At 52.2% G+C, this 23,797-nt stretch overlaps 1 protein-coding gene across 9 annotated transcripts in view; it reads right to left on the minus strand.

Moving 5' to 3' along the window:
* The window catches only part of exd (PBX homeobox extradenticle), a 305,873-nt gene that overhangs the window by 105,563 nt on the left and 176,513 nt on the right, over positions 1-23,797 (minus strand). For 8 of the 9 annotated variants that reach the window (XR_016291691.1, XR_016291689.1, XR_016291690.1 and 5 more), the window contains exons 4-7: positions 14,814-15,004; positions 3,811-3,946; positions 3,017-3,107; positions 2,167-2,196 (exon numbers count right to left, since the gene is read on the minus strand). Coding sequence is in view for 5 of the 9 variants with exons in the window: in XM_089584313.1 (XP_089440439.1) it covers positions 2,167-2,196; positions 3,017-3,107; positions 3,811-3,946; positions 14,814-15,004 (448 nt within the window). In the remaining 4 variants the exon portion in view is untranslated. The remainder of the gene's footprint in view (positions 1-2,166; positions 2,197-3,016; positions 3,108-3,810; positions 3,947-14,813; positions 15,005-23,797) is intronic. The other variant, XM_089584314.1, reaches the window with a different exon arrangement.

Genomic DNA, 23,797 nt, shown 5'->3' on the forward strand with positions numbered 1-23,797 from the left:
TACTCTCCGAAGCGGGTGACGTGGGCGCCGCCATGTTGACAACGCTACTTTGCCTAGCGCAAGAGCGCGCACGCTAAATTCGAAAAACAGCGTACGTAACGCGAACGTACGTGAAGGCTCGATTTGAAATAGCGTTTGGCGCATGCCCAGTAGGAATAACGCTATTAGAGAGTTTTAGTATAGCGTATGAGCGCTTACGTACGCTATACGCAAGCATTTAGCGGGAGGTTACTGTGGAAGTCGCAAGAGCACTTTTAGTTTACCGTACAACCGCCCGAACGCAACGATTGCTAAGGCCGCAGTGGCGCCATCTGGTGTTATAATGTAAAAACATTTTGTGTCTTATTTTTCGCGGTTAGCCAAGGCATTGGCCGAGCTGATCCAAGTCGTATCACGGATAGCCGGTTGCATGGCGTCCCCGATGAGTCGCGCACTGCGCAGTCGAGGCAGGGCGTAGCTTTCTTTTTAATTTTTTTAGGTAACCGAACCGAGCAATGTTTTTAAGAACGTCATGGTATGTACTACTATTCTATCGGACACCTACTGCCCCATAGCCGAAACGGCTACTTTTGGCAAGGCTATGACTACCTTGGCATAAAAATCCAAATCAAGCCAATCCACAGTCGGCGGTGTTTTGATAGGGTTAGGAACGGCAGAATCGTTACATAGAATCCAAAATACGGCAAGTTTATCACTCATTCGTTCTGCTGTAGGCGAGAGGAGGCAAAACGAATATCACACGTTCCATTTAAGGGCAATGAATGTGCCTAAAAACCCAATAACAAGACATTTTCTCTCCGAAGCGGGCGACGTAGGCGCCGCCATGTTGACAACGCTATTTTTCCTGGCGTACGCAAGAGCACGCACGCTAAATTCGAAAAATAGCGTACGTAACGCGAACGTACGTAAGACATGGTTTGAAATAGCGTTTGGCGCATGCGCAGTACGACTGACGCTATTTTATAGCGTACGCTATGCCTTTGCGCATGTCTACGTACGCTATACTAAAACTCTCTAATATTTTATAGGGTTCGCTACCCTTTTGCGTATGTCTGCGCATTTTCTACTAAAGTCTCTGTTAAGTATGCATAATAATGTAGTGGCAATTAGCTGCATCGTGAAAGCACGATTTCTTGGTAGACCATGTCATCCCGGCTTTAAGGTCACGTGAGGTACAAAAAAAGCAACATAACTACTCATACGTCGTTTGTTATCATTCCAGCTCTTGAAGCAGGCTGGTTTAAGTGCTGTAGTGAATTAAAAACACGTGTCACCATTTATATTGCAGTTACTTTTTTTTTTGTTCCTGACGTATGATCTGAAGTCCAGGTACACGTCTCAGCCATCGTTCGGTTCAAACCGAAACAGCATGAGAGAAGAAATTCAATTTAAATTTATTTAGCGGTCGTAGGCGAATACTGCGCGGTAATCCACGTATTCTAGTGTCCAACGCATCAGTTGAAAGAATAAAACACGCAACTAAAATTAGGCTTTTGTATACTCCTTTAACAGTAAGTTGAAAAAGCAAAAAAACAAAAGGCACCCCGCCGTTGCCCCAACAGAAAGACGTGCCCTCACGACCGAAAGAAAACGAATGCACGCAATTTTCCGGTCCGGCTTTGAGAAATGTCTGGCGAGCGCTGAGGGGAACACAAAGTATGCACGTTAAAGCCTCCCTAAAAAGGGTCCGAGCAAAAAAGTGCCGCCTTTCAACTACTGAGTTGACAATTTTGCGTGGAGCAAGCGACGAAAGTGAAGGAGACAGCAACAGATGCATAATCTGGTTGTCGACAAGGGCCCCCCAGAATAATAAAAGCCGACGCGCAGAAGAAGAGACGCAGTCCAGCATGTCAGGCTGGACGATGACAACTGCGACTTTAGCGGAGATTCGATGAGACACGTGTCTTTGGCGCGAGAAATTGCATTGGCCCGCCGCGAGGAGTGGCGACAGCCCAGGGAAAGGACGCCTCTTGTCCGGTCCTCCCCGGCCGTCAGAAGACGGCGGGAGGCACGCGACAGAGGCGGATCAAAGCGGCCAACGTGCAGGCGGCGATGATTTCGACACGCAACGATGGGAGCTCGCAAATTGGGTCGCTCGAGATTCCAGCACCACTGCCCTGGAATAGAACGACGCCGCACTTTACTTTCATGCGCTGTTCCACTTACTATGGCTGTCTGTTTTCTTTTTCGGGAATGCTGAAAAGAGCAAGGGGGCGAGAGTCAGGAGCGACAACGGCTTACTGCGAGCACAGCACAGTGCTACGCCCTTCAACAGCGACACACAACAGTCGAGTGGAGAACGACGCCGCCACTACACACGTGTGTCCAGCTGCATTCAAAGACCGCAGAGTCCTTGCTCGGTCATTCGTTTGAGTGCCCTGGTACACGCTGGGCCTTCGCAGTTTACACCCAAGGGGAGGAGGGTTGCTACGCCCGGCCCTGTGCCAAGAGGAACCCTAGGTCCTATAGCTCTCTTCCAAAGGCGCACGCCGTCTGACTTATAGTGGTGAGAAAAACGAATGGAAGTCGCCACGACTGCAAGACGCCTTTTTTACCGCACTGCAGCTGCAATGCCGAACGAAGGGCCGCAGAGGAAGAAGGGGTTGCTAAGCCCACGCTGGAAGGAAAAAGCAAACCCCGCATGTGGAACGAGAGACGGCCAAATCAGCGAAGCGGTGCAGAAACGCGCCTGCTAATAGGGCCCATTCAGGGGGCAAAACAAAAGAGGCGCGGGAAAACAAAAGGGGGAGAACCCCGGGCGCAGCCAAACAAAAGGAACAAGCCCGCGCGCCTGCTCCTTATCGGAAAAGCGCGTTTTCATCCCCGCCGCCTTTCAGGCGCGCATTTGGCACGGTGCTCCTGACGCGCGCCGTGGAGCGCGAGCGAGCGCCTCCAAACACATGCATACATTACGGCGCGGCTCAAAGCACAAGTGCCATGCACCAGGCAGATAGGAGGGACCAATGGATGCCCCTGGCGGGAGCGCTCTTCGACACCATGCAGAGGAGAGGCTTACCCTTCTTTGCTGCGTAGAGATTGGCCTCTTCTTGCGCTTTCCCTATGTTCTTCTTGTATCGTATCCGCTTGTTGCCGAACCAATTGGACACCTGCACAACACGCGAGGAGGCGGGTGAGAAGCGCCGCCCCGGACCACACCGACGACGAAAAAACGAGAGAGAGCCGCACATGTTATCGGCAATGTACACCGTGCGCGTGAAAATATACTATGCACATGAATTTAGCACCCTAAGCAAAGGAATAACACAAGCGCCGAGGTTTTTGTCCATATATTTTTGAGAACGCCTCGGGCGCAGACCGACCATGCTGACCGGATGACACACGTGCACGGCGCCGGGGAAACCTGGCGCATTTCGGCGAGGCAGAAGCCGGCCGACCTGGGGGGCTTAATGTATGCACGCATGCGGCGTCCCTATGCTGATTCCATCCGTGCGTCCCAGCGAGCATGAACGGAAGGAGCCCCGGAGGGGGAGGCGGCGCATTTCCATATTTCGGGGCCTTTGCATAAGAACTTATTCATAACCGCCTTCGCCAGCCCGGCTGCCTGGCGGTGACAAGACAACTGGTTTATCACACGCGATTCGACGAGTATTAACAAGTCGCCGCCTTCTTAGGGCGCAAAAAGAAACCCCCGCAGGTAGGCGAGGTCGGATTACCGATGCCTCGCGCGAACAAAGGGGGGCGATTAGGAGAAGCGCCTCCTCAATTAGCCCCGAAATCCGCCCCGTTAGAGCCAATCAGTGAGATTGCGTGCCGACGAGCGCGGCGGGGCGCCAAAGAGGTCGTACGTACCTGAGAGACGGTGATGCCGCACTTCCTAGCGAGTTCCTCCTTGGCTTCCTCCGACGGGTACGGGTTGCTAAGGTGCGAGTAGAAGTACTCGTTCAGGATCTCCGTCGCCTGCTTGCTGAAGTTCCGCCTCTTTCGCCTGCAACCAGAGAGGAGGAGGGGGATCTGTTGCAGAGCGGCGCCCATTACCACGCCACCCTTGTCTCCCCCGCGGGGAAGGGAACGAGACGTGGACAAATGAGCGCGCGGTGACACCATCAGTCGCCGTCGACGACACGGGGAGGAACATAAAAAGACGAGGAATGTTTCCAAGGAATACGGCATCTTTGCTCCGGCGGGAGGAGGCCGTTATAAATTGCGCGATTATTCTAACGATTTGGGATCCATTCATTCAGTCGCGTGCTACCAGGCGTGTAACGGGCGCCCGGGAAATAAAAAAAGCCCCGCACAGTTGCCGATCCTTTCCGCCTGACGAGTCCGCGCCGTGACACTTCCGTGTCGTCTTTCCTCGTTAATAATTTTTCACAAGCTGCGTGCGCCAAAACGAATGGCGCTTTCTTCGTCGCACAAAGGGGCACGTCATTTCGCCGACACGCTCTCCTTGCCGCCGTTAAGTGCAATCAACGGGGGTCATGCAAATGAGCCTGCCAAAGGCGCAGAAAAGAAGGCCAACAGATGAAGACGAAACGGCCGATCGCGCGGAGACATCACCCCGTGCGCGCTACCGGCGACGGAAGAACGGCGCGAATGGGCGTCGCCGGGCGCAATCTTCTTCTCGAGACAATCATCGCCGCTTCCTCAAAAATGTTTTCCGCCGTTCAACTTCCCATCCATCACCCATTCTCTCCCCGTCCGCGCATCACGCGTTTGTCGCTTTTTCACGCCCCCACACGGACGAATACTGGCCACCCGTCCTCCTGCTCGGCCGGGTGAGAGCACGAAGAAAGACACGCACGCGCACAAAAAGAAAAGGGCAATCCCAACATTACACTCACTCAGATCACGAGCACCTCGCGACAAAGTCTTCAACGTCGCAAAAAGAAAGAAAAAATCTTGGCTTCGAATCAGAGGGCACGGCGCATGTCAACCAGCACTTACGCCCCGAAAATAAAATATTGCTGGGGAAGGCCATCGAGCGGAACTAAAACTGGAAACATGCTTGGCCACCTAACGGAAAGATTTTGATGCGCAGAACGGACAGCACCAGGGCGATCTCACTAAGATAGCTCGAGATCGCAGGTTTCATCTTTCTAGAAATCACTGGAGCTGACAAGCCATCTCTATTTTATTCCAACGTTCTCAGCGTTCGAAAAAAAAAAAAAAAAGGTTTATCTGCTACTGGTACAAATGTCGCAACACCCCTTCCGCGTGGCTGCGCAAGGATGAAAATGCAACCATTCCGGGTCGACCCGAGCGACACCCGACATCGCTGTCGCTGGGTCAGTTCGCTTCGGCACTGAACAACAACGCCTTTCTTGACCTGGTCTTTGCTACTGCTGATGGCAGAATTCTGGCAGAACGACAACGCTACGGCTTCCCTGGCGCGACACTGGAGTTTTTCGCCGGCTATCTCAGTGACCGGCAGCAGAAGGCTGTCACTGGTGACTTCACGTCTTCTGAGCAGCGCGTGCGTAGAACCTCTCGTGTTTTCATCACAGTATACCGAAAGTATTAACCACCGCAGAATTGTTGATGTACGCAGATGATGCAGCCATTATCTCAATATAGAGCTAAAAAAAGGTTGGGGTTTAAATTAATACTAAATACGCAATATATCACTACAGCCTGGAAATGGCTTCAAGACTCTTACAGTAACCTTGGAACCACACTGTCAGGCTCATATCGATACACTCTGTCCCAAATTGGTAATATCTCCATTTCCAGGTTCGTCCATTCTAATGCAACGCGAATAATTTATTTTGCTTTGTTTAACAGCCATTCATCAAGAAACACTGAATCCTGGGGTTGGACGTTTAGCACATACCTCGATCCGAATCGCCGCACACAAAAGCAAGCATTAAGAATGACGACTTATTCGAGACGAAGTGCACCCAGTAGGCCATTGTTTATTCAACTAAAAATCTTGCCTTTTGATTGTTTGCCGCTGGATACGCAAACAGTGTTCTGGAACATAGTCATACTTGCCCCGTGTCTATATCTAGATCAGCATCACGCTCTACGAGAAGTGCTGCCGCTGGAAATTACTACCTGTCGCCTGTACATAATGTGTATGGAAAACGACTGCTCGGATTTTCTGCAGTTAAGGTAGAAACGAAATACACCCGCTGACATAAAAGAAACACATAATATCAACAAATCTCTAAAATCACATTTATTAAACGTCAACCACTAATTTGATTCATGTGTTCTTGCTTGGTTTGTACATTACTGTCTATTAATTTATGAAATTAGGTATAAATACCTATTCTTCTAAATAAATAAATTTTAGCGTTATTAATGCGCTGTAACATTTTATGTGCTAGAATATTCTGTACTAATCCTATGTAATCCTTCACCTCCTTTCGTACCGAATGTCAATTACGGTATATTTCGCATCCAGACCCAAGAATTAGCCACCGGCTATTCGGCCCAACAGCGCTCTGCGTATTCTTTGCACCGCATACGATGTAAAAAAAAAAACGGCTTCGACACACCGGTCAAAACCCCCGAGCAACTACATTGCAGTCGCCTCTAGGAGCACGCTACTGCTTAGCTAATACTAGCTAATATACACAGCAGCTAAGTATTTAGTTGCAGATCAGTCGCCCAACCTATCATAAATAGAAAAGCACTGTGGAATCAAAAACAGGTTCGAACTGGCTGTATAGCCCCCTACAGAACGGTTCCTGGGTAGGGACAACCATCGCTGGGCACTCATCAGATGACCTGAACCCGAAACCAGGTATAAGCTTGCTTACTCAGGACTACTCATAGCAGCTACAGAGCGTCGGAGAGGAGTTTCGAAGCGTGTCCCACTACGGCCGCGCGCCGTCCGATTTAGGGATTTACTAAAGGAAGTGACAAGTAGGGTAGAAGCAGCTGTAAATGACCTGCAAAAAAACTTGAATACTCCGCACAGTGTAGTTAAAAAGAGATAAACTGTAGAAAACCAATTTCCTGTCAAATTAAGAGTGGGGTTAACGAATCAGGTCAAGTCGGGCGCACACAGCGGAGTGGCGTAGCGCCCACATTTACCGCATACATTAGGGTAAACGCTGTCCACGGGTGTCATATTTCTGGCGGCCGCCTTGTCATTTCCATGCCGTACTGCACAGAGGCTCGGGACCCAACGACTCCGTGACACGGTGTAGTAAGGTGTCGAAAGTGGCGTTCATATTTCAAGGCAGCACTAAGCAGCGCCTGGGGATCTTTGACGCACACTGACATCGCTCAGTGACACGAGCCTCTAGAATTTCGCCTCCATCGAAATTCGACCGCCGCGGCCGGGATCGAACCCGCGTCTTTCGGGTCAGCCGTTCATACTGCGACTTCGTTGGATTCTGATGCGCCACGCAGTTGACAATGCTACGCCGAAAAAAGCGCGCTTCTAACTCGAAAAGCCGATTTTCTTCCGGCCGTCCGGTTGAGAAAGTTCGTTGAACAGGACCAGTATGCATTATGACCAGTATGAGCGTTTATTCGGGAGAGTTTTTGATGACTTCGTACGTAATTTTGTCCTCCCTTGGCGCTGAATTCTTGCTACTACACAGGGAATTGCATCCTTTTGCAGAGCACCTTCGACAGCGTACTGTTGTCGCTTCCACTGAATTCTTGCAAGCAAAAAACTTCGCTGAACTGTTTACTAGCGGTGTACGGTTTATATTTTTCCCTGGACCTTATTTGTAACCGCACACGAACTTACTGAGAAGGCTGACCAATTGCCTCGTTTAGCTAGTCCTCGTATGCGTCTGACAGTCACTCCATTCGCGCCGCTTGAATTACATCAATTTTTCAGCCGCTGGATAAGAACGAAAACTTGCTTTAAGCTTCATTTTATTTTTCTAAGCTCGTTCGCAGTCCTCATTCCACCAAGACCTGGCAACAGCGGCAATACCTCTGGTCTGCGGTATGGACTCATGCGCAAGATGTAGTATATGCATTAAATTTCTCCCAATCAGCAAGCGATGACTGTCACATCTTGTGACACCGCCAGCTATCAAATTCTTTTTCTATCTTGAGCAGTATTGCCAAATGGTCACTGCCGTATGGATATTTGATGACAATCGATGCCAGGTGTGACATAAGGATAGGCGAACATATTAAATCTACTGAGGAGTATTTGCTGTGTGCTGTACTATAGTAAGTGGGACCATGTTTGTTAAAGGAGTATACGAAACACCTAACGTAAAAGTGTCTACGAGACACTCGCAGACACCTAACTTTTGGATGCGTGCTTTTCTTCTTTGTAATGAGGCGTACGGCATTATTATACACGGATTACCACGAGGCATCCTCCTACGACCGCTAAATAATTTACAGTCGAATTTCTTTCTCGTGCTGTTTCGGTTTCAGCAGCCGACCGATGACTGTGAGGTCAAAGTGTGATTAGAGGTCACGTGAGGCATGAAAAACTGCAACATAATCGGAGCTTCTACATACGGTGTTATTCCAGCGCCTGAAGAAGGCTGGCTTCAGCACTGCAGCGAATTAAAACGCTGAAGCAGCGATTATACCGCAATTTTTCCATGCCTCACGTGACCTATAACCTCGCTTTGACGTCACGGCCATTGTTAGGCTGTTGAAACCGAAACCGAAACAGCACGGCAGAAAATTTCGATTGTAAATTACTTAGCGGTCGTAGGAGAATACCACACGGTGACTCATGCATAGCAGTGTCTTCGACATCATTATAGAAAAGAAAACATGCCACCAAAATTAGGCGTCTGTACTCCTTTAAACGCAGCATGCACCCCAACGCGAGTCGCCCCAGGGTGTTTTGTTGTCGTTAAAATATCCTAATAGTAGGTATGGTTCTGGAAGCTCATCTATGAGACCTTAAAACTCTCTTGTGCTGAACTGGGAATCGGGCAGAATATATATGGAACAAAACGTCACTAGTCTATCAAATAATTTGGTCCGAACAGACACAGCTTCACGGGATGCTCCAAATATTGAGATACGACGTGGGACCGCCGCAGTGCTCTTTGCCGAATGCAGCATACTGCTTTACAAAGTATTTGTTAGAGGCATCTGTCTCCTGTACGCAGAAACTTCGTTTCGATTTGGGAGATTAATTCCCTTATGTCATCGAGGCCTCTGACATTCCATTGCGTAGCCATTCCAATCTAAGCTGATTACGTCACTCCGCCCTGTTTACTGTGGCCGGCGGCAGCAGAGATGCCTGAAGGCCTACTCGGAGGATGCCTTTTTTTTTCAGCGCTGCTCCGCTCAAGAGCCCATGGAGCAGCCGCTGCAGTGGAGTGGGGGGACAGTTTAGCAGCGCGATCTCCCCGCGAGATTTCGAGCAGCTCGACCAGCGTCGCTGGATGTAGCGGCCTCTGGGTAAGGCATGTCTCTTTTCCAGACTGGGCACGACCTGGCCGCGTGCAGTTCACACCGCTCTTCTGCATCCTCCCCGCATCTAGGTGTGCCCCAGCGAGCGGTGTCCCAAAACCTGGCATCTGAAGCACCGCCTCGGGTGTGGTACACTTTGCAGGGTAAGCAGGGTGACTGGAGTGTTAAATACAGCTGCAATTACTCCTTGGTCAGCAAGATCTTCTTCTAACTCTGCGTCGGTGCTTTGCGACAATTCATACTCGGAAATGACCCCCTTGGAGCAGCTAAGGGTGTTTCAGGCATAGCTGGGTCTTTCGTCTTAATTTTTCCCCGCACAGTTTTTGATTGACTTTGAGAATGACGACAGCGGATAAGTTTGCTACCGGTTCGTCAGAAGCTTCCCGCTGTTTTTTGAGCCAGCAAGTGGTTCGCTCCGGTGCGACCCCTTTTCACGCGCCCATACCCACAAGATCCCGGTTCTTAATCGGGCTGGTGGCCCACCACGGAGCCCAGCCTGGGAATGCGTTCAACACACAACCATACGCACGCATCACAACCCAGAAAGTAATAGGAGTGAGCTGACAGCAACATGTAGAGAGAGCGGTTAAGTGGAGTGTCGCTTCAAAGGTCCCAATTCACTCGGAGTCTGCTCAGCCACCAAGATTCCCCAGGCACGGCTAATACCCCTGTCACACGGGCGTGTTTCGAAGGCCCTCGAACCGATAGTACATCGACTCAAAGCCCATTACACGCTGCCACACGGGCCGTTTCAACGGCCATCGAGTCAATAGTCAATCGAGTCAATGAAGCAGCGCAAACTCCATCGAGATTTGGAGGGCCTTCGAGCGTTGCCCAAAGTTGCTAGCGTTGCTTTGAGCGGCGCCAACACGCACTCTCGGGCACGATTCGTTCACGGTACAATAGCATGGACAAACATCATTGTCTTAAACTTCAATGCAAGCAGTGAAATGTTGGTCTCTACAATAATTAAAAAATTGCATCGATCTGGTTTAGAGCGCATTAATTTTACACTATCCATCGCAGCAGACGGAAACGTCAGCGGTATCAGTGTTTCCAGAGCATTACGAAATTGCGACAGCAAATCGTACAAAACGATTGTCTTCCAAGGCAATGCAACTGGCTTTTAATAGCAGCGAAAAACCACCTATGACTACAAAAAAGTATTTTCACATTTAGATTATATTCACAATTTTTTTTTGTTATTTGCGCGATACCGAGAGTAGCGATTGCGGCGCAACCACAAGCTTGGTTTAAGACACGAGAACCATTTAAATGGGCACTGAAATTTGCCGTGTAGCAGAGACACAATTCCTTCGAGTTCGATACGCGGAGATTTAGAATCTCGGAAGGCTCTCGACTCGATGGCCACTGAAACTGGTCGTGTGACAGGGGTATGACACAGGAACCCGTGATGAGCAACCCCTGCGGGTTGCAGATGCGATGTAGACGGGCAGCAACCTCGACTCTGCTTACCGTACGTGTGCGGACACCAGTGAAAGCAACTAGCTGTAAACATAATCCGCCGTGTATAGTGACAAGGGAAACAGAATGTAGCGCCGGCGGCGTAGCACCGAAGAGGAGACGACGTCGTCCTCCTCACTAGGGTGTGACGGTACGCAAGTGGAATTCTCTACAAGAGTCATTAAATAAGACTACATCTGCTCAAAGCTGGCCGCCTAGGAAAAGAAGCATTTCAGGACACTGTTAACCGTACTGAGTTATTTGCTCTTCCTGTGCGGGGTTTGTTCCCGATTCCTCTTGCTCCGAGGACCTGGTCTCGGATTTCATTAGTGCCAGTACTCAAGCTAAGGAACTGCATCACTGCCGAATATGCTTCCCAGCATTTATGGGTTTCGACGCACGCGCAGACCAGTGATGTGAGTGGCCCGAGCCACTTTAAAGCAGCGTTTGGAGCAATATGTACCTTATTTTCCGGCGTAAAGGTCCAGTTGTTTTCTTTCTAATTTTTTTTTTTCGGTCCGACTTATATGTGGCGAAAAAACGAAGCGCAACAATGCGCCATCTTCTGCCGTTCCTGTACCTACGTACGTTTGAAAAGAAAACTGATGAGCGAAAGAGAAAAGGAAGACGAAAGAAGCAGCCTTGGCGCAATGCGATTAAGCCTGAGGACATCATCGTCATCATCGATCCACCACCGCGATCCGCTGCCGCGGGAGCCCAACTACGCCTGCACAGTGGCAAGTGTGCACTCCTCAGGGTCATCTGCGCGCAACGCGCAGATAGCTCCCGGCCGATACGGTTCGCGGTACCGGAACGCGGATCGCGCTTAGCTAAGAATGCTGTTTTTTTTTATATAATTTTGTTTCACAGCTAGAATCCCATAATCTCGCAACAACCGGACTGAACGCGACGGCGGCACGAAGTGCGCGCGGCGTGCCTTCTTCTTACCAACATGACGCCGCCTGCGAGGCGAAGAAGCTACGGTGCACAATTGAAGTTGCCTGCCATTGAACATGCGCTGGACAACTGGAACCGCCCAGCAGGGAGGCACTTGGACGTGAGAGAACAAAATTAACCGCAAGTATCCGCCTCTTTTAGATAGGGGAACGAAGGGAAGCTCAAAATCGACGCCCACCGAGAACTGTGCCGTTTCCCCACGTGGGCCAGGCAAGGAAGACAACACGGCGACGTTTGCGGATGTTTATGCCATGCGAATTTCCGACGTAGCTTCCATCCTTTACCATTTTGATGTGGGGAGGGGAGTTTGCACCTCGCGTTGCTACAGGTGTTCAATAAAACGTTCGCCAAGAGCGGGAAGCTGAACCGTACCCTCTTCCGGTACGCATGCTGGCCTACTTCTCGGAGCATTAACAGCTGGCGCTGCGCATTGGTTTATTGGGGGTCCCGAAGCGACTCGGGCTACGAGGGACGCCGTAGTGGAGGGCTCCGGAAATTTCGACCACCTGGGGTTCTTTCACGTGCACTGACATCGCACAGTACACGGGCCTCAAGAATGTCGCCTCCATCGAAATTCGGCCGACGCGGCCGGGATCGAACCTGCGTCTTTCGGGTCAGCAGCCGAGCACCGTAACCACTGAGCCACTGCAGCGGGTTCTGCTGCGCATTGTCTATTCACTACAGGGGCCACCTGCAAGTTTGCACTCGTGGCTCGGAGAGCAGACCCGTTGAGCCGCATTTGTATTGCCTGGGCTGGGCGGCTGGGAACAGTAGTGTCGACCCCTTTGGCTTAATCACTGGCCATCGCAAGATCGCTTATACATATGTCTTTCTGCAAACAACCGAAGAGCCGTCATTCCGAGTTTTATGGCACATAGGAAACCAAGGCCATCATGCGCCAAACACAAGGTTGAATGAGCTGGTGAAATGCCACCGCGGTGGCTCGGTGGTTACAGTGCTCGGCTGCTGACCCGAAAGACGCAGGTTCGATTCCGGCCCCGGCGGTCGCATTACGGTGTAGGCGAAATTCTAGAGGCCCGTGTGCTGTGCGATGTCAGTGCACGTTAAAGAACCCCAGGTGGTCGAAATTTCCGGAGCCCTTCACTGCGGCGTCTCTCATAGCCTGAGTTGCTTTGGGACGTTAAACCCCCATAAACCAAACCTGGTCAAGTGCGCTAGAAATGAAAAGATTTAAGATATAACTTACTCAGGCTCCTCGCACCGTTTAGAAAGCTAAAAAGTGTCGGCATTCTGTCCAAGTCTGCACTAGTGCGCCTGCAAAGAGCGACTCCCATTGATAAATTTCTTCCCTCGTCTCTCGGCCGGCCGGGGAGTTGAGAGGAGTTCGTTTCCAGTGGCTACCATCTCGCGTCGGAGCCGCTGGTAACACGGCGGCGGCAGGCGTGCTCGCAAAAAAATCCCCAGCCTTATCCATCTTCAGCGGCTGTCCCGAAGGACGTGAACTTCGCAAGGCAGCAGCCAGCGCCTCTGCACCTCCCTCGTATCGACTGCGCGCGCACTCCGCCGGCGGGGACGCGCAACATTCACCGGGCCGCCTGTCCTGCGTACGCTGCGTGATGCGAAAGGTTTCGTTTTCGAGCCCCAGCGCGAGACACTCCTGGAAAACCTGAGGAGACTGAACGTTCCTTCGGACGACGTCTCTCGCATAACTATATACCCCGAGCGCTCCGGAACTGAGCGGCGATCAAAGTCACGATCATGTTTTTAGACGACACTGGTCTTGTGGTGGAACAGTTGTAGAGCCAAAATCATTTAGATCAGGGACTCAACTGTCGCCACTGCCAGCGTAATCTTGCCTGTTCATGTATATCGACGCTTTTTTTTTTTTATACAGGGCGAGCTGAAAACTCAGCCAACGCTCTGGCTGACTGGCTAAGGGACGGCCGGAGAGTTTTAATCAGATTCTCGGAAATGGACTTCATCGCTCACCACAAGTTTCGCTTCTCGAAGGGCCGGCGCAAAGGTGGCGTCGTTAATCAGGCGCAACTTGCACCTCTCTCCCCCCAACGCGCCGCTTTCTTTTGCTCGCACTTTTTTCGAAGGGCCATTAATAACCGGCCGCCGTGAGCGATAGCGCGCATACGGCGCAACAAGAGAGAAGCCGCGCGCCACTATCGCTGCTCTTTTGCGAGACAGAAACCGCTTTAATAAGCGCCGCGATAAATACTCCACCCCGCCTCTTAGCACGTATTCAACCCCCGCCACGGAGAGATTTTCAAGGGGCGTGGGAGGAGGAAACGGCCAAAAAAAAAAAAACAACACGGCGATAGTAAGTGCCGCTGCAGAGAGAGTGCGCCGAGAATTAGTAACGATAACAAACTTGGAGGGAAAAACTTTAGAGATCGCCCGAAGATGGTGGGGGCTGGCAGTGACGAATGGCAACACAAAAACAATAACGCATACGCCGGTCCAGCGCTATACGGCGGATAAGGAGGTAAAACACAGGGGCGAAACACGCCCGGGCACCAAAACAAGAAATAAAAAAAAATTCTTCCTTTTTTTTGTCTGTTCCGAGGGGTGCGCGCACGCAGATTTAATTTAATTACGAGAGAGGCTGGGAGTTTATTTATAAATCGCGGCTTAATAAGACACAGCCGTCCCCTGATTTCTTGGCCGCTATATAACTTTTGTTTCTTAACTCCTTTCTCGCCACGCACCGAACAGCCTCCCGAGTTTTGCGGGCCGAAGAAAAAAGAAAAAGAGGCAACTTTTAATTGTTATTTATTCCGAAGGGACAGGCGCGCAGGCCCGCGCCAGCAGCACTCAAGGCATAAACATCGGCCGCCCCGAGATAGGGAGAGTTCTTTCAAGTGAGCCTCCTTGCGCTTTTGAATTATGGCCACTGGCGCTCCTTAATTTGTTTATCAACCATGTGGAAGAGAAGCCACGCGCAGGGTTCGAACCGGCCGCTCCTCCCGAGTGGCGGAGCTGGGGGAAGAAGATCCCCGAGGGAGGCCGCGAATAATACGAGGCTTCTCTTGCCGCGTGTAGATCTATCGCGGCGAGGCCGTCGTTCAAAACCTTCGGCGTCTTTCGCCCGAGAGACTCACCTGGCGTCGAGGAACCTGGAGCGGAGGATCATGACGGCCTCGCAGGTGCTCTGCTTGAGCTGCACCTGGATGGAGTTGAACTTCTTGTGGATGATCTGCACCATGCGCTCGATCTCCTTGGGCGTGATGGGACGCGTCCGGCTCTGCTCGCGAAGCAGGTTCATCACGTGCGTCGTGAACTCGTTGCACGCCTGCGACAGGGGAGAGAGAGAAGAGAAAGAGGAGATCCTCTCAATGCCCGTTCCCTCACGAATGCGAAACGTTTCTCATTAAAAAAAAAAAAAAACGTTCCAAGAGTAGATTTAGCAATTCAAGCGTTTACCCCGTGCGCAGTTAAACGGTTGCAGTCAGCTTGGCGACCGCCGCTTGCGCGGTTAAAGGACTTTACACGCCAAATTTTTGCCTTTGTGTTTTATCCTTTCAAACGATGCGTTAGACAGTGGTATATTTGGAGCACCTAGTAGTATTCGCCTAGGACCGCTAATACGACGGCGTTACGGTTTCATCAGCCGAACGATGGCCGTGACGTGTAGTTGAACTTTAGGTCACGTGAGGCACAAAAAAAAAAGGCAACTGCAGTACGTCATTTGTTATATTTGTAGCTCTTGAAGAAGGCTGGTCTAAGTGCTGTACTGAGTTAAAACTAACGTACAAGCGTTTATAATACCGTTTTTCCGAGCCTCACGTCACAAAGTTCAACTGCACGCCACAGTCATCGTTCGCTTGATGAAACCAACACAGCACGAGAGCAGAAATTCAACTGCAACTTACTTAGCGGTCGCAGGCGAACACCGCGCGGTGATCCATGCATTCAAATGTCTAACGCATCATTTTAAAGGAGAAAACGTGCCAGAAATTTAGTTGTCTATGGTCCTTTAACGTTAAAAACCTCCCGGTGCCCTGCCCACATGCTTCGGACCAAGTACCGCGTCGCCGTTTTATTCGCTCTTATTTCGCGCACTCTCACCCCCATACATGCGAGAAAAAGGTCAACTGTTGTACAGACGAGTTGCTCGCTGTTAAGCGTAACTACGAGCGCATAGATAACAACTGGCATCCCCTTTGCATGGGAGATGTGGTGAGTGCCACTTTGAGTGGTAAGGGAGGTAAACTGTTGTAGCTGATTTTTGTATCTTGAATGCTGTTACGTTTATTGCTTTTTCCCGTTCAAGGCTGTTTTTTTTTTTTCATGTTCTAAGCTAAGTTTCGTGCAATTTCTACACTCTGCTTTTACGCCACCAGTACTCTAGTCTCCTCTCGCTCGTCTGAACAGCTGACGGTCTCACTATCCCTAAAGCCCGAAGCTACCCGAAGCTTCTGGAAGATTCGCATATGGACGTATAGCTTTACAATCTACCCGAACATGCTTCCTACACTGCTCCCTGGTGCTACACGTGGCATCATCTCCCTCTAGAAAACCCCTTGACCTCTCGCTCTTCCCAGCTCTGCATTCACACCTGCAGAGGCAGTGTGTTACTCCTTAAAAAAGGCTCCATAATAACAAGTTCCCAGGCCACACTCGGGCCCGACCAGTTGGGGCCAGCGCGGGGGGAGAAGCTCGGCCAGCAGCGGCGCCGGCGGGCGGGGAGGCCTAATCATCGGCGATGGTTTCCATCGGCCGCCGGCTGACAGTCGAGCGCCCACAGGCGCCCGGGGCCCTTTTATCTGATTGAAACAGGCTGGCCAACAAAGTTCCCCGCGGCGCTGCTGCTGGCCAAATAATAGCATTAAGGGACGCGGCCAAACAGTGATCGGACGGCCCCCCCGTCAGCCGCCGGGCGTTAAATTCAAACCGACACACACGCTGGGAGGGCCAGCAGTGGAGAAAGCGCCGGTAAACGCCAAACAAGCGCGCATCCCGGGCACACACGTGCCAAGATTCGGACTGACATGCGAATTCAGAGTGCACGGGTTGCGCGCACGAGCCAGGCCGCGGCCGCTGCTAATTGGAGAGACGCGAGCTTTTTGGCGCGTGCGCTGCCGCAGCGGCTACTAGCCAAGTCTTGGCAACTGGCCCGAAGAGAACAGCCCTGGAAATTCGTCAGACCCGGAAAGGCAGGACGGGAAGGGAAAAGAAAAAGGAACACCACCATTGGCCGGACACGCCGCCATTGGTCAACTCCCTCCCTTCGGAATTTAGTGCATTGAGGAGGCCCCCCTTTGCCGGAGGCCCCTGTTTGTTCGCGCGGACAGTGATGAGTGTGCTAACCATTCCTCTTAATGGGCATCATCTATTACGGCGTCACGAGGGAATCCCCCTCCCTCCGTCAAACCTCTTTTCCTGTCGATAGCGACACAAAGGAGACGCCGCCGAGGAAGAGAGGGACAAAGCCCGCTTTCCAGCCGCCCGCGAGAGCCTTCGTCGCGGACGTCAATGCGCAAGCGGAGCAGCGCTCACGTAAAGAGCGCGCCGGATAACAAATTCATATTCATCGGGCAGCTCGAAAAATGGCATCCCACAGAGTGTCGCGTGCACCGGGTTACCGATGGCTGCGGCGGTGTCCCGAAAACTGATAAATTCTGACTCGACGGCAATTCCACACAAAGAATCAGACATAGGTGATACGGTTTCTGTTCGTCCATGTCAACACAAACTGTGACCCAGCGTTGTGCGATTACAGTTGCTTATTACGACCATCTCAAGTCGGCCAGACTGTGTTGAAAGCGGAAAAATTGATTTGACAACTGGAATTATACACGGTGTTTCACCTACGACTTTCCGCAATTTTTAAGAATAGGCTCTTCGAGTTAGATGAGCAATTTTTTTTTGCTATAACATTGTCAGTGATGTAGCACATCAGAATACAGCTAAGGCGTGCTAACTACCAGGCTGGTTAACTAGTACTGAATAGTTAATTTTCAACTGTTACTGTTAGGCTCGTTAATTACTGAGAGGCGCGCAGTCTGCCGTAATATCGACGTCAGTTTATAAATTTCGACGAGTTACGCGCACTGCTTTGCCAGCAAGCTTTTCGAAAGCGCATGTATTGTGGCGCAATATAGCCGCGCTACACGGATGCCTAGCAGTTTTTTGCTCGTACCGCTTTATTTCGGCTCCAGCTTTGGGGACGAGTCGCTATGGGGCGGGGGGATAGGACGCTTGGTCTTTTTAAATAGCGTGGTTACATATATCCTCCAGAGCGGCCCAATAGAGAGAGTTCCAGCCAAGACTGCGCTGGACCACTCCGGCGCGACCGCCTCGTGTGGACGCAACGTGAGCGGCCTACACTTTTGAGCCGGGCTGCGTGTTTCGTCGGTCGTGTGCCGAGTCAAAGGAGAACTGCAACGAGGCGCTGCTGGCGTTGTTTGTTGCGCAGCCCCGCGCCACAACCTCGGGGGAAAAAGAGAGACGGCGGTCAGCGCGCTGCCCACTTTCTCCACCACGGAGGAGGAAGGGGGGGGAGGGCAGCGAACAGGGCCCTGGAGAGCGGGGCCATCAAAAGGTTCGCCCGAGGCAGAAAGAAATGAAACGCGGAGCGGGGAAGAAGAAGAGACTCCAAAAAAAAGCGGCGGTCTCCAGGGTTCGCTCAGTGGCGGCCATTTCCCTCGACCGCAGGAAAGAGTCGCGCACCGAAGAAAAGAGTGCGCAAACGCGGCCATGTTCATGCGCGCCTGTGCTATCGGCGGACATGCTGCGAGGAATGTCGGCGGCGGCGGCGCAGCATGCAGGTGCCGGCGACAATAAAAAGGCGGCCGTATTCGCAGGCCACGTCGTAAAAGCGCCGACCTCCCGTTTCCCGTAACGACACGGGGCGCCCCGAACAAACGACCCAATGATCGCCGCCTAATGCCGTGGGGAGGAGGGCGCCTTTTATAGCGAAATGTAGGCTAGCGGGTCGCGAGGAGAAGCCGGCAAAGTTTAGCCCGATCACTGTGACGTACACAAGTGGGAATGGCGGTAACAAAAATGTCCGCTACAACTCGAGAGAGAGAGAGACGGGGACGCGCTCCCCACCAGGGGCGGCGGCAGCAGGATCAGCGTCTTCCGGAAATTAGCGAGAGAAGCCATCCATCACGGGACGCCGGCTGGCGCTGCGCCTCCCGGAGGAGCAGCAGCAGGGAGTCAGTGCTCCGAAAGGAGCGCAAAATTAGCGAGACAAAGCGGGAGCCGCTGGCCGGGACACAAGATGCAAACAACGCCCCCCGTTCGGGCCTTTTCATCGGCCAAGAAGAGTCGGAGAGGGGTACACGAAGAGGAGGTCCTCCAAGAAGGAGACGATAATTGACGCCTTCGGCTGCCAATCGTTCCGCTCATAGGAGCGAAACCACCACGAACAGGGCTCGTTATTCGCCCCTGTCAGACACGCGGGACCGTGTAACGAGAGGTTTCACAAGTCTCGAAGAAAAAGAAATCTCCTCAGTCTTGAAGCTAGAAAACTGCAGCTTAATATCCGCTCCTGGTGTGCCGCTGCAATTTTTGGACCGCGGAGAATGGGCGCATTATTAAAAAGTGTCTTTAAGTGCCCCACGCTGATGTACGGCATTGCATTTTAAACTCACAAAATAGGGCCACGTTTTTTTTCCCACGGTAGGGAAGGAGACATATTGCGCGCATCCGAGCAGGGCGGCGGGCATCGGGAGCAGTTTTCATTTCGGCGCCGGTCCCGGCCGGCCACAAATCACGCAGGCGGCCAGCAGCGCGTGGGAAGGGCCGCACATTACGGCCACCTGCGCAGGATCAATCGGGGGAGGAAGAAGAGGCGACCTCTGCCGGTAGCACTCGGAAACAATGCCACGATTCACGCCAGCAGGCAGCAGGCATTCCGGAACTACGTGACTACACGCCACCTTGAGGCGCGACGTTCGGCGTGCGCTGACAAAGAGGAGCTCATTTTTCACGGCGCGAAAACCGCACTCGCGACCGGCGTGCGCCGCGGCCTAATCAAATCGCACGCGCAGAGACGCCGCCGAGGCGCCCGTAACAAGACGCGGCAAGAGAGGGTGTAATGAGCTGCCGCCGGCGTCCCTTTTCTTTGCTGCCAGAGTCGCCGCATCAAATATTCAGGGGCCGCTTGGCGCGACCAAGTAAGGCCATTAACTGGGCCCCGAGATGAATGCGTCCCCAGCGGCGGCTCCCGGGGAAAGAAGACCCAAGGAGTCCGCTATGATTACCCGCCGGGAGAGGAACAAGCGACGCCCATTAAATTTTCAATCGGCGGCTGTAGGTGCGCGGCCGGCCCCAGCCGTGGCCGCAATATGTCGGAGATTGCGTCAACAGCGAGAATGAGAACAAATACCACGCATGTGCATCCTCCTCATGGCGCCGACTGTCTCCCATGCACACTGCACTCGAATGATGATGGAAATCAATTTCGAGAGGAGGGCCGTATGCGCTGTTGCTGGCCACCCCGCCAAGAAAGCGCCACAGGGAGAAGAAGAAGGCGGAACGGCAAAAGGGGGCTCCAGAAATCCATTACCGGACCGGCTTCTGGGGGAGCGCGCGGGAAAGAAAGCCGCCCCGCCCTGGGTTACGAAAGATTACTCGTAATCCATCCAAAGTTTGGACAGATCCAGCCGGGCGGGTCAGCAGCCGAGAATAAAGAGAGAACCCCGCCGGAGGCAATTTCAGCTCCACGGCCAAGACCGCGGCTTCTTCTCTCCCGCCCTGAGGAAAGAAAGCAACCCGCCCGCGACGCCACCTGGGCCACGATACGCCCGGGGGGGACTCGCGTGCACTGGGAATTCCGAAAGGTAAGCCCTTTCACCCCGCTCATCTCCAATTCCTCCTCACGCGCAAAGCGCCGCTAACACGCATTAAACAACTCCAATGAGAACTGAAGCACGCGCTGCAGCGATGTTTTTTCCCCATGGATTGCCGAAATGACTAAGATGCTGATGTAGACTTTAAAGCAAACCGTTCTCGAGACACCAGACGAGTCTATCTACTCCTTCCCTCGCAAGGAATGCAACTGCACATTTCTTAGCGTCGCCGCAAACGTTCCACAAAAGCTACGGACACTCTTCCGGCATTTCGTCGCTAGTGGCCCCTGCATAAATGGAAAACGCTGGCAATCTTAAGGAATAAATCTGCGCAATAAACCAAGCCGCAGCTCTTGGGAACAGAAGCTGGGCGGGCAGAAAAGCACCTGACGGCCGAGGGTGCTGCCGCCACAAAGGCGCTTCCCAGCCAACCTCATCGCCGCCGGCACACTCCCTTATCACATTAGGGACTGGCTCGCATTAATCCGATTGGCCCGGGGCAGTCGCCGAGAGGGTAGGCATCCGAAACGCACAAGGGCGCCTGGCTTGTGCAATGCGCTAATGGGCTGCCGGACTCTGGCCGCGCTATCTTGGGGCCCCGGCGGCATAAAGCGGCCCGATAAGGGGCGCATCCACTGCTGCTGCCCAGCGAAGAGGACGATGCAACTCCGCGCAACCAATGCGCGACAATTATGACTGCCCGCGCACGGAAAGCAGACGCTTCCTGGGCGCTCGAAAATGCCGAAAAGTAACACAGTAGAGGAAAAGGCGGATGGCCGCGCACACTTGAATGACACACAGCGGGCAAAAGAAACGGCGAAGCCATGAGTCACCCAATCAGATATGGCACAGCTCTGCGGATGGACAAAAGGCGACCTCGCTGCTTTTTGCTTCCCTGCTCGACAAAACTCCCTGAAAAAGAGCAGACGGCGGCTGGCAAGAAAACGTGCTCCGGTCCATTTATTTCGAGCCCATTAGCGCCTGGCCAGCAGCGGCGGCCGAACGGAAGGAAGGACGGCGAGGAGAAAGCCGCGTCAGCAGACGCCGTCAAGCGTGCGTCGTCGCTGGACACTGGTCAGTGCGCCAAAGAGAAACGGCCGCATCAGCCCCGGGCGGGGGAGACGCCGCCGGGATGCGCGTCAGCTGACGTGGCTCTTTTCAGTGTTGCTTTGCGCGGGGGGGCCTCCTCCGCCACGGGCTCTGGAGAGGTGATCAATGGGCAATCTGCGGACGCCGGACCCTAATAACGCCGTCCACCCAACGGCGACACTTAACGACAGAAGCTTCCTGCCGGACCACCCAGCGGACAGGGACGGACCCTGTGCTTAAGGAGTGGCCAACTTCCAAGGGACGCTAGCCGAACACGGTTAGAGTCCGAGCAACGCTCTGGCCTGTTTTGCACATCTCTGGGAGGCGTTCTGGCAGCAGTTTGCACGGTTTTATCGCAGCGGGCTTGGTCGATGTCCCGCCCTCTTTTTCGTAAAAAGCGTCTCTACCACCACGCAATTTCAGAAACCCTAACACTAATAACTTATTCGGCACACTGTCTGTCTTCCAGCAAATCTGATAAAGAACCGCCACGTAGACGTAAATAAAAAAAGCCAAGAAAGAATTAGGTCTATTCTCTCTGTAGTGCTAGACGCCTTCATGCTGCGGTGTTTCTTAATCAGATCTTTAGTCTCCTGAGATAGCTTGCCGGTATCCCGTCGAACTATTCTACGCCGACTTCTACTGTGCACTCCGTAACGATAGCTGTGAGATTATCGTTCATTGCTTGAACATTAAGATCGTCTTCCTCAGTCAAAAGCCGAATACCTGTTCTACGCCAATATCCTGAATTATTCTACTTTCCCTCTTACCGCTAACTCGTTAATAGGCTTCTGATTCACTAGCTTCTTCTGTTCGCTCTTCAAGTCTAAGCTAACACGAGACCTTACCATTCTGTGGTCGCTACAACGGACCTTTCCGAGCACCTCCACATCCTCTACGATGCCAGGGTGTGCACACAGTATGAAGTCTATTTCATTTTTAGTCTCACCATTGGGGCTCTTCCACGTCCACTTCCTGTTCTCTCGTTTGCGGAAGAAGGTACTCATGATCCGTAAATTATTTCTCTGCAAAGTCGACTAATAACCCTAACTATAATACTACGACTAATAATAAAAATCAGAATCACATGATCGCCACAACGGGACTGAATGCGACGGCACGCCCAGTCCAGTCGCATTCTCGGAAGTTGCATCCGTACGGCTTCGCACGCGTTTTCTTGACCAAGCATGACGCCGCCCGCGAGGAAGCGAGGCTACGATGCAAAATTCAAGTTGGGTGCCGTGGAATACGCGCTGGAGGACGGGACACAGGCAGCAGGGACATACAGTTCGACGCGAGCGAAAAAAAAAAAAAAATTACCCGGGACTGGCGCAGACACGCAAGGGGGCTCCGGTCGATAAAACCGACAGGCAGGCCAGGGAAGAATTAAGGCGCGCTCGTAAGACCCCGAGGATCGTCTCCGCACGGCAGCTGGCGCACCTAGGCGTGTATTTCCGTCACACTCTCCGACAGAAGAGATCCACAGCGCGTTTTTACAGCGAATACCGAATGAACTGGCGCGTCTTATACACTGGTGCGACTTATGCGCGGTTTTTCACAGAAAGAAACTGCCGACTGCGGGCGGGTGCGACTTATACTCAGATGCGACTAAAAAAAGGATACGATATATAAAAGATACAATAAAAAAAATACGGTAAACGCATACCGAGGGAAGCATACAGCCCAAGGGGTTTGCTTCCAAGGCGTGTAGCGATGCTCTTAAGCACATTTCACAGTCCTAAGCTTGGGTGGGTGGAGAACTTCAACGGCAACTGAAGCGGTTTTAGAATTAGATGAGTTTAAGGTTGCCGAATGTGCAAAATGTGCAGCTAAAGCCTACGAAACCGTTTTGCTCTAGCACTTGAAATGGTGGCGTAATCACCGAATAAAGTCGTCGGCGGCGTTCAGCTTCTCTGAAGCGCACAGCGACGGGCAGAGGCCCCGATAATGACGTCACGTATGACGGCACTACGTTTCCAGCGAAGAAACGGTTATTCCATGGAAGAAAACCGACGCCATCGAAGGTGAAGCTAACGATGCATTGTTTGGCGCCATCTGACGACGCACAGCAGCATGCAGGCGTAAGCAGCGGACATCTGAAATTTCGGCAACAATGACGTCACTGCCGAGTTTCTTCGCACTCCTCCAACGTAGTGAGGAGAAGCCTAAACATCGTCGTGGTTTTAATCGACGAT

The sequence above is a fragment of the Amblyomma mixtum genome, chromosome 3, assembly GCF_055824585.1.
Source record: "Amblyomma mixtum isolate Tamu chromosome 3, ASM5582458v1, whole genome shotgun sequence".
NCBI lineage: Eukaryota > Metazoa > Arthropoda > Arachnida > Ixodida > Ixodidae > Amblyomma > Amblyomma mixtum.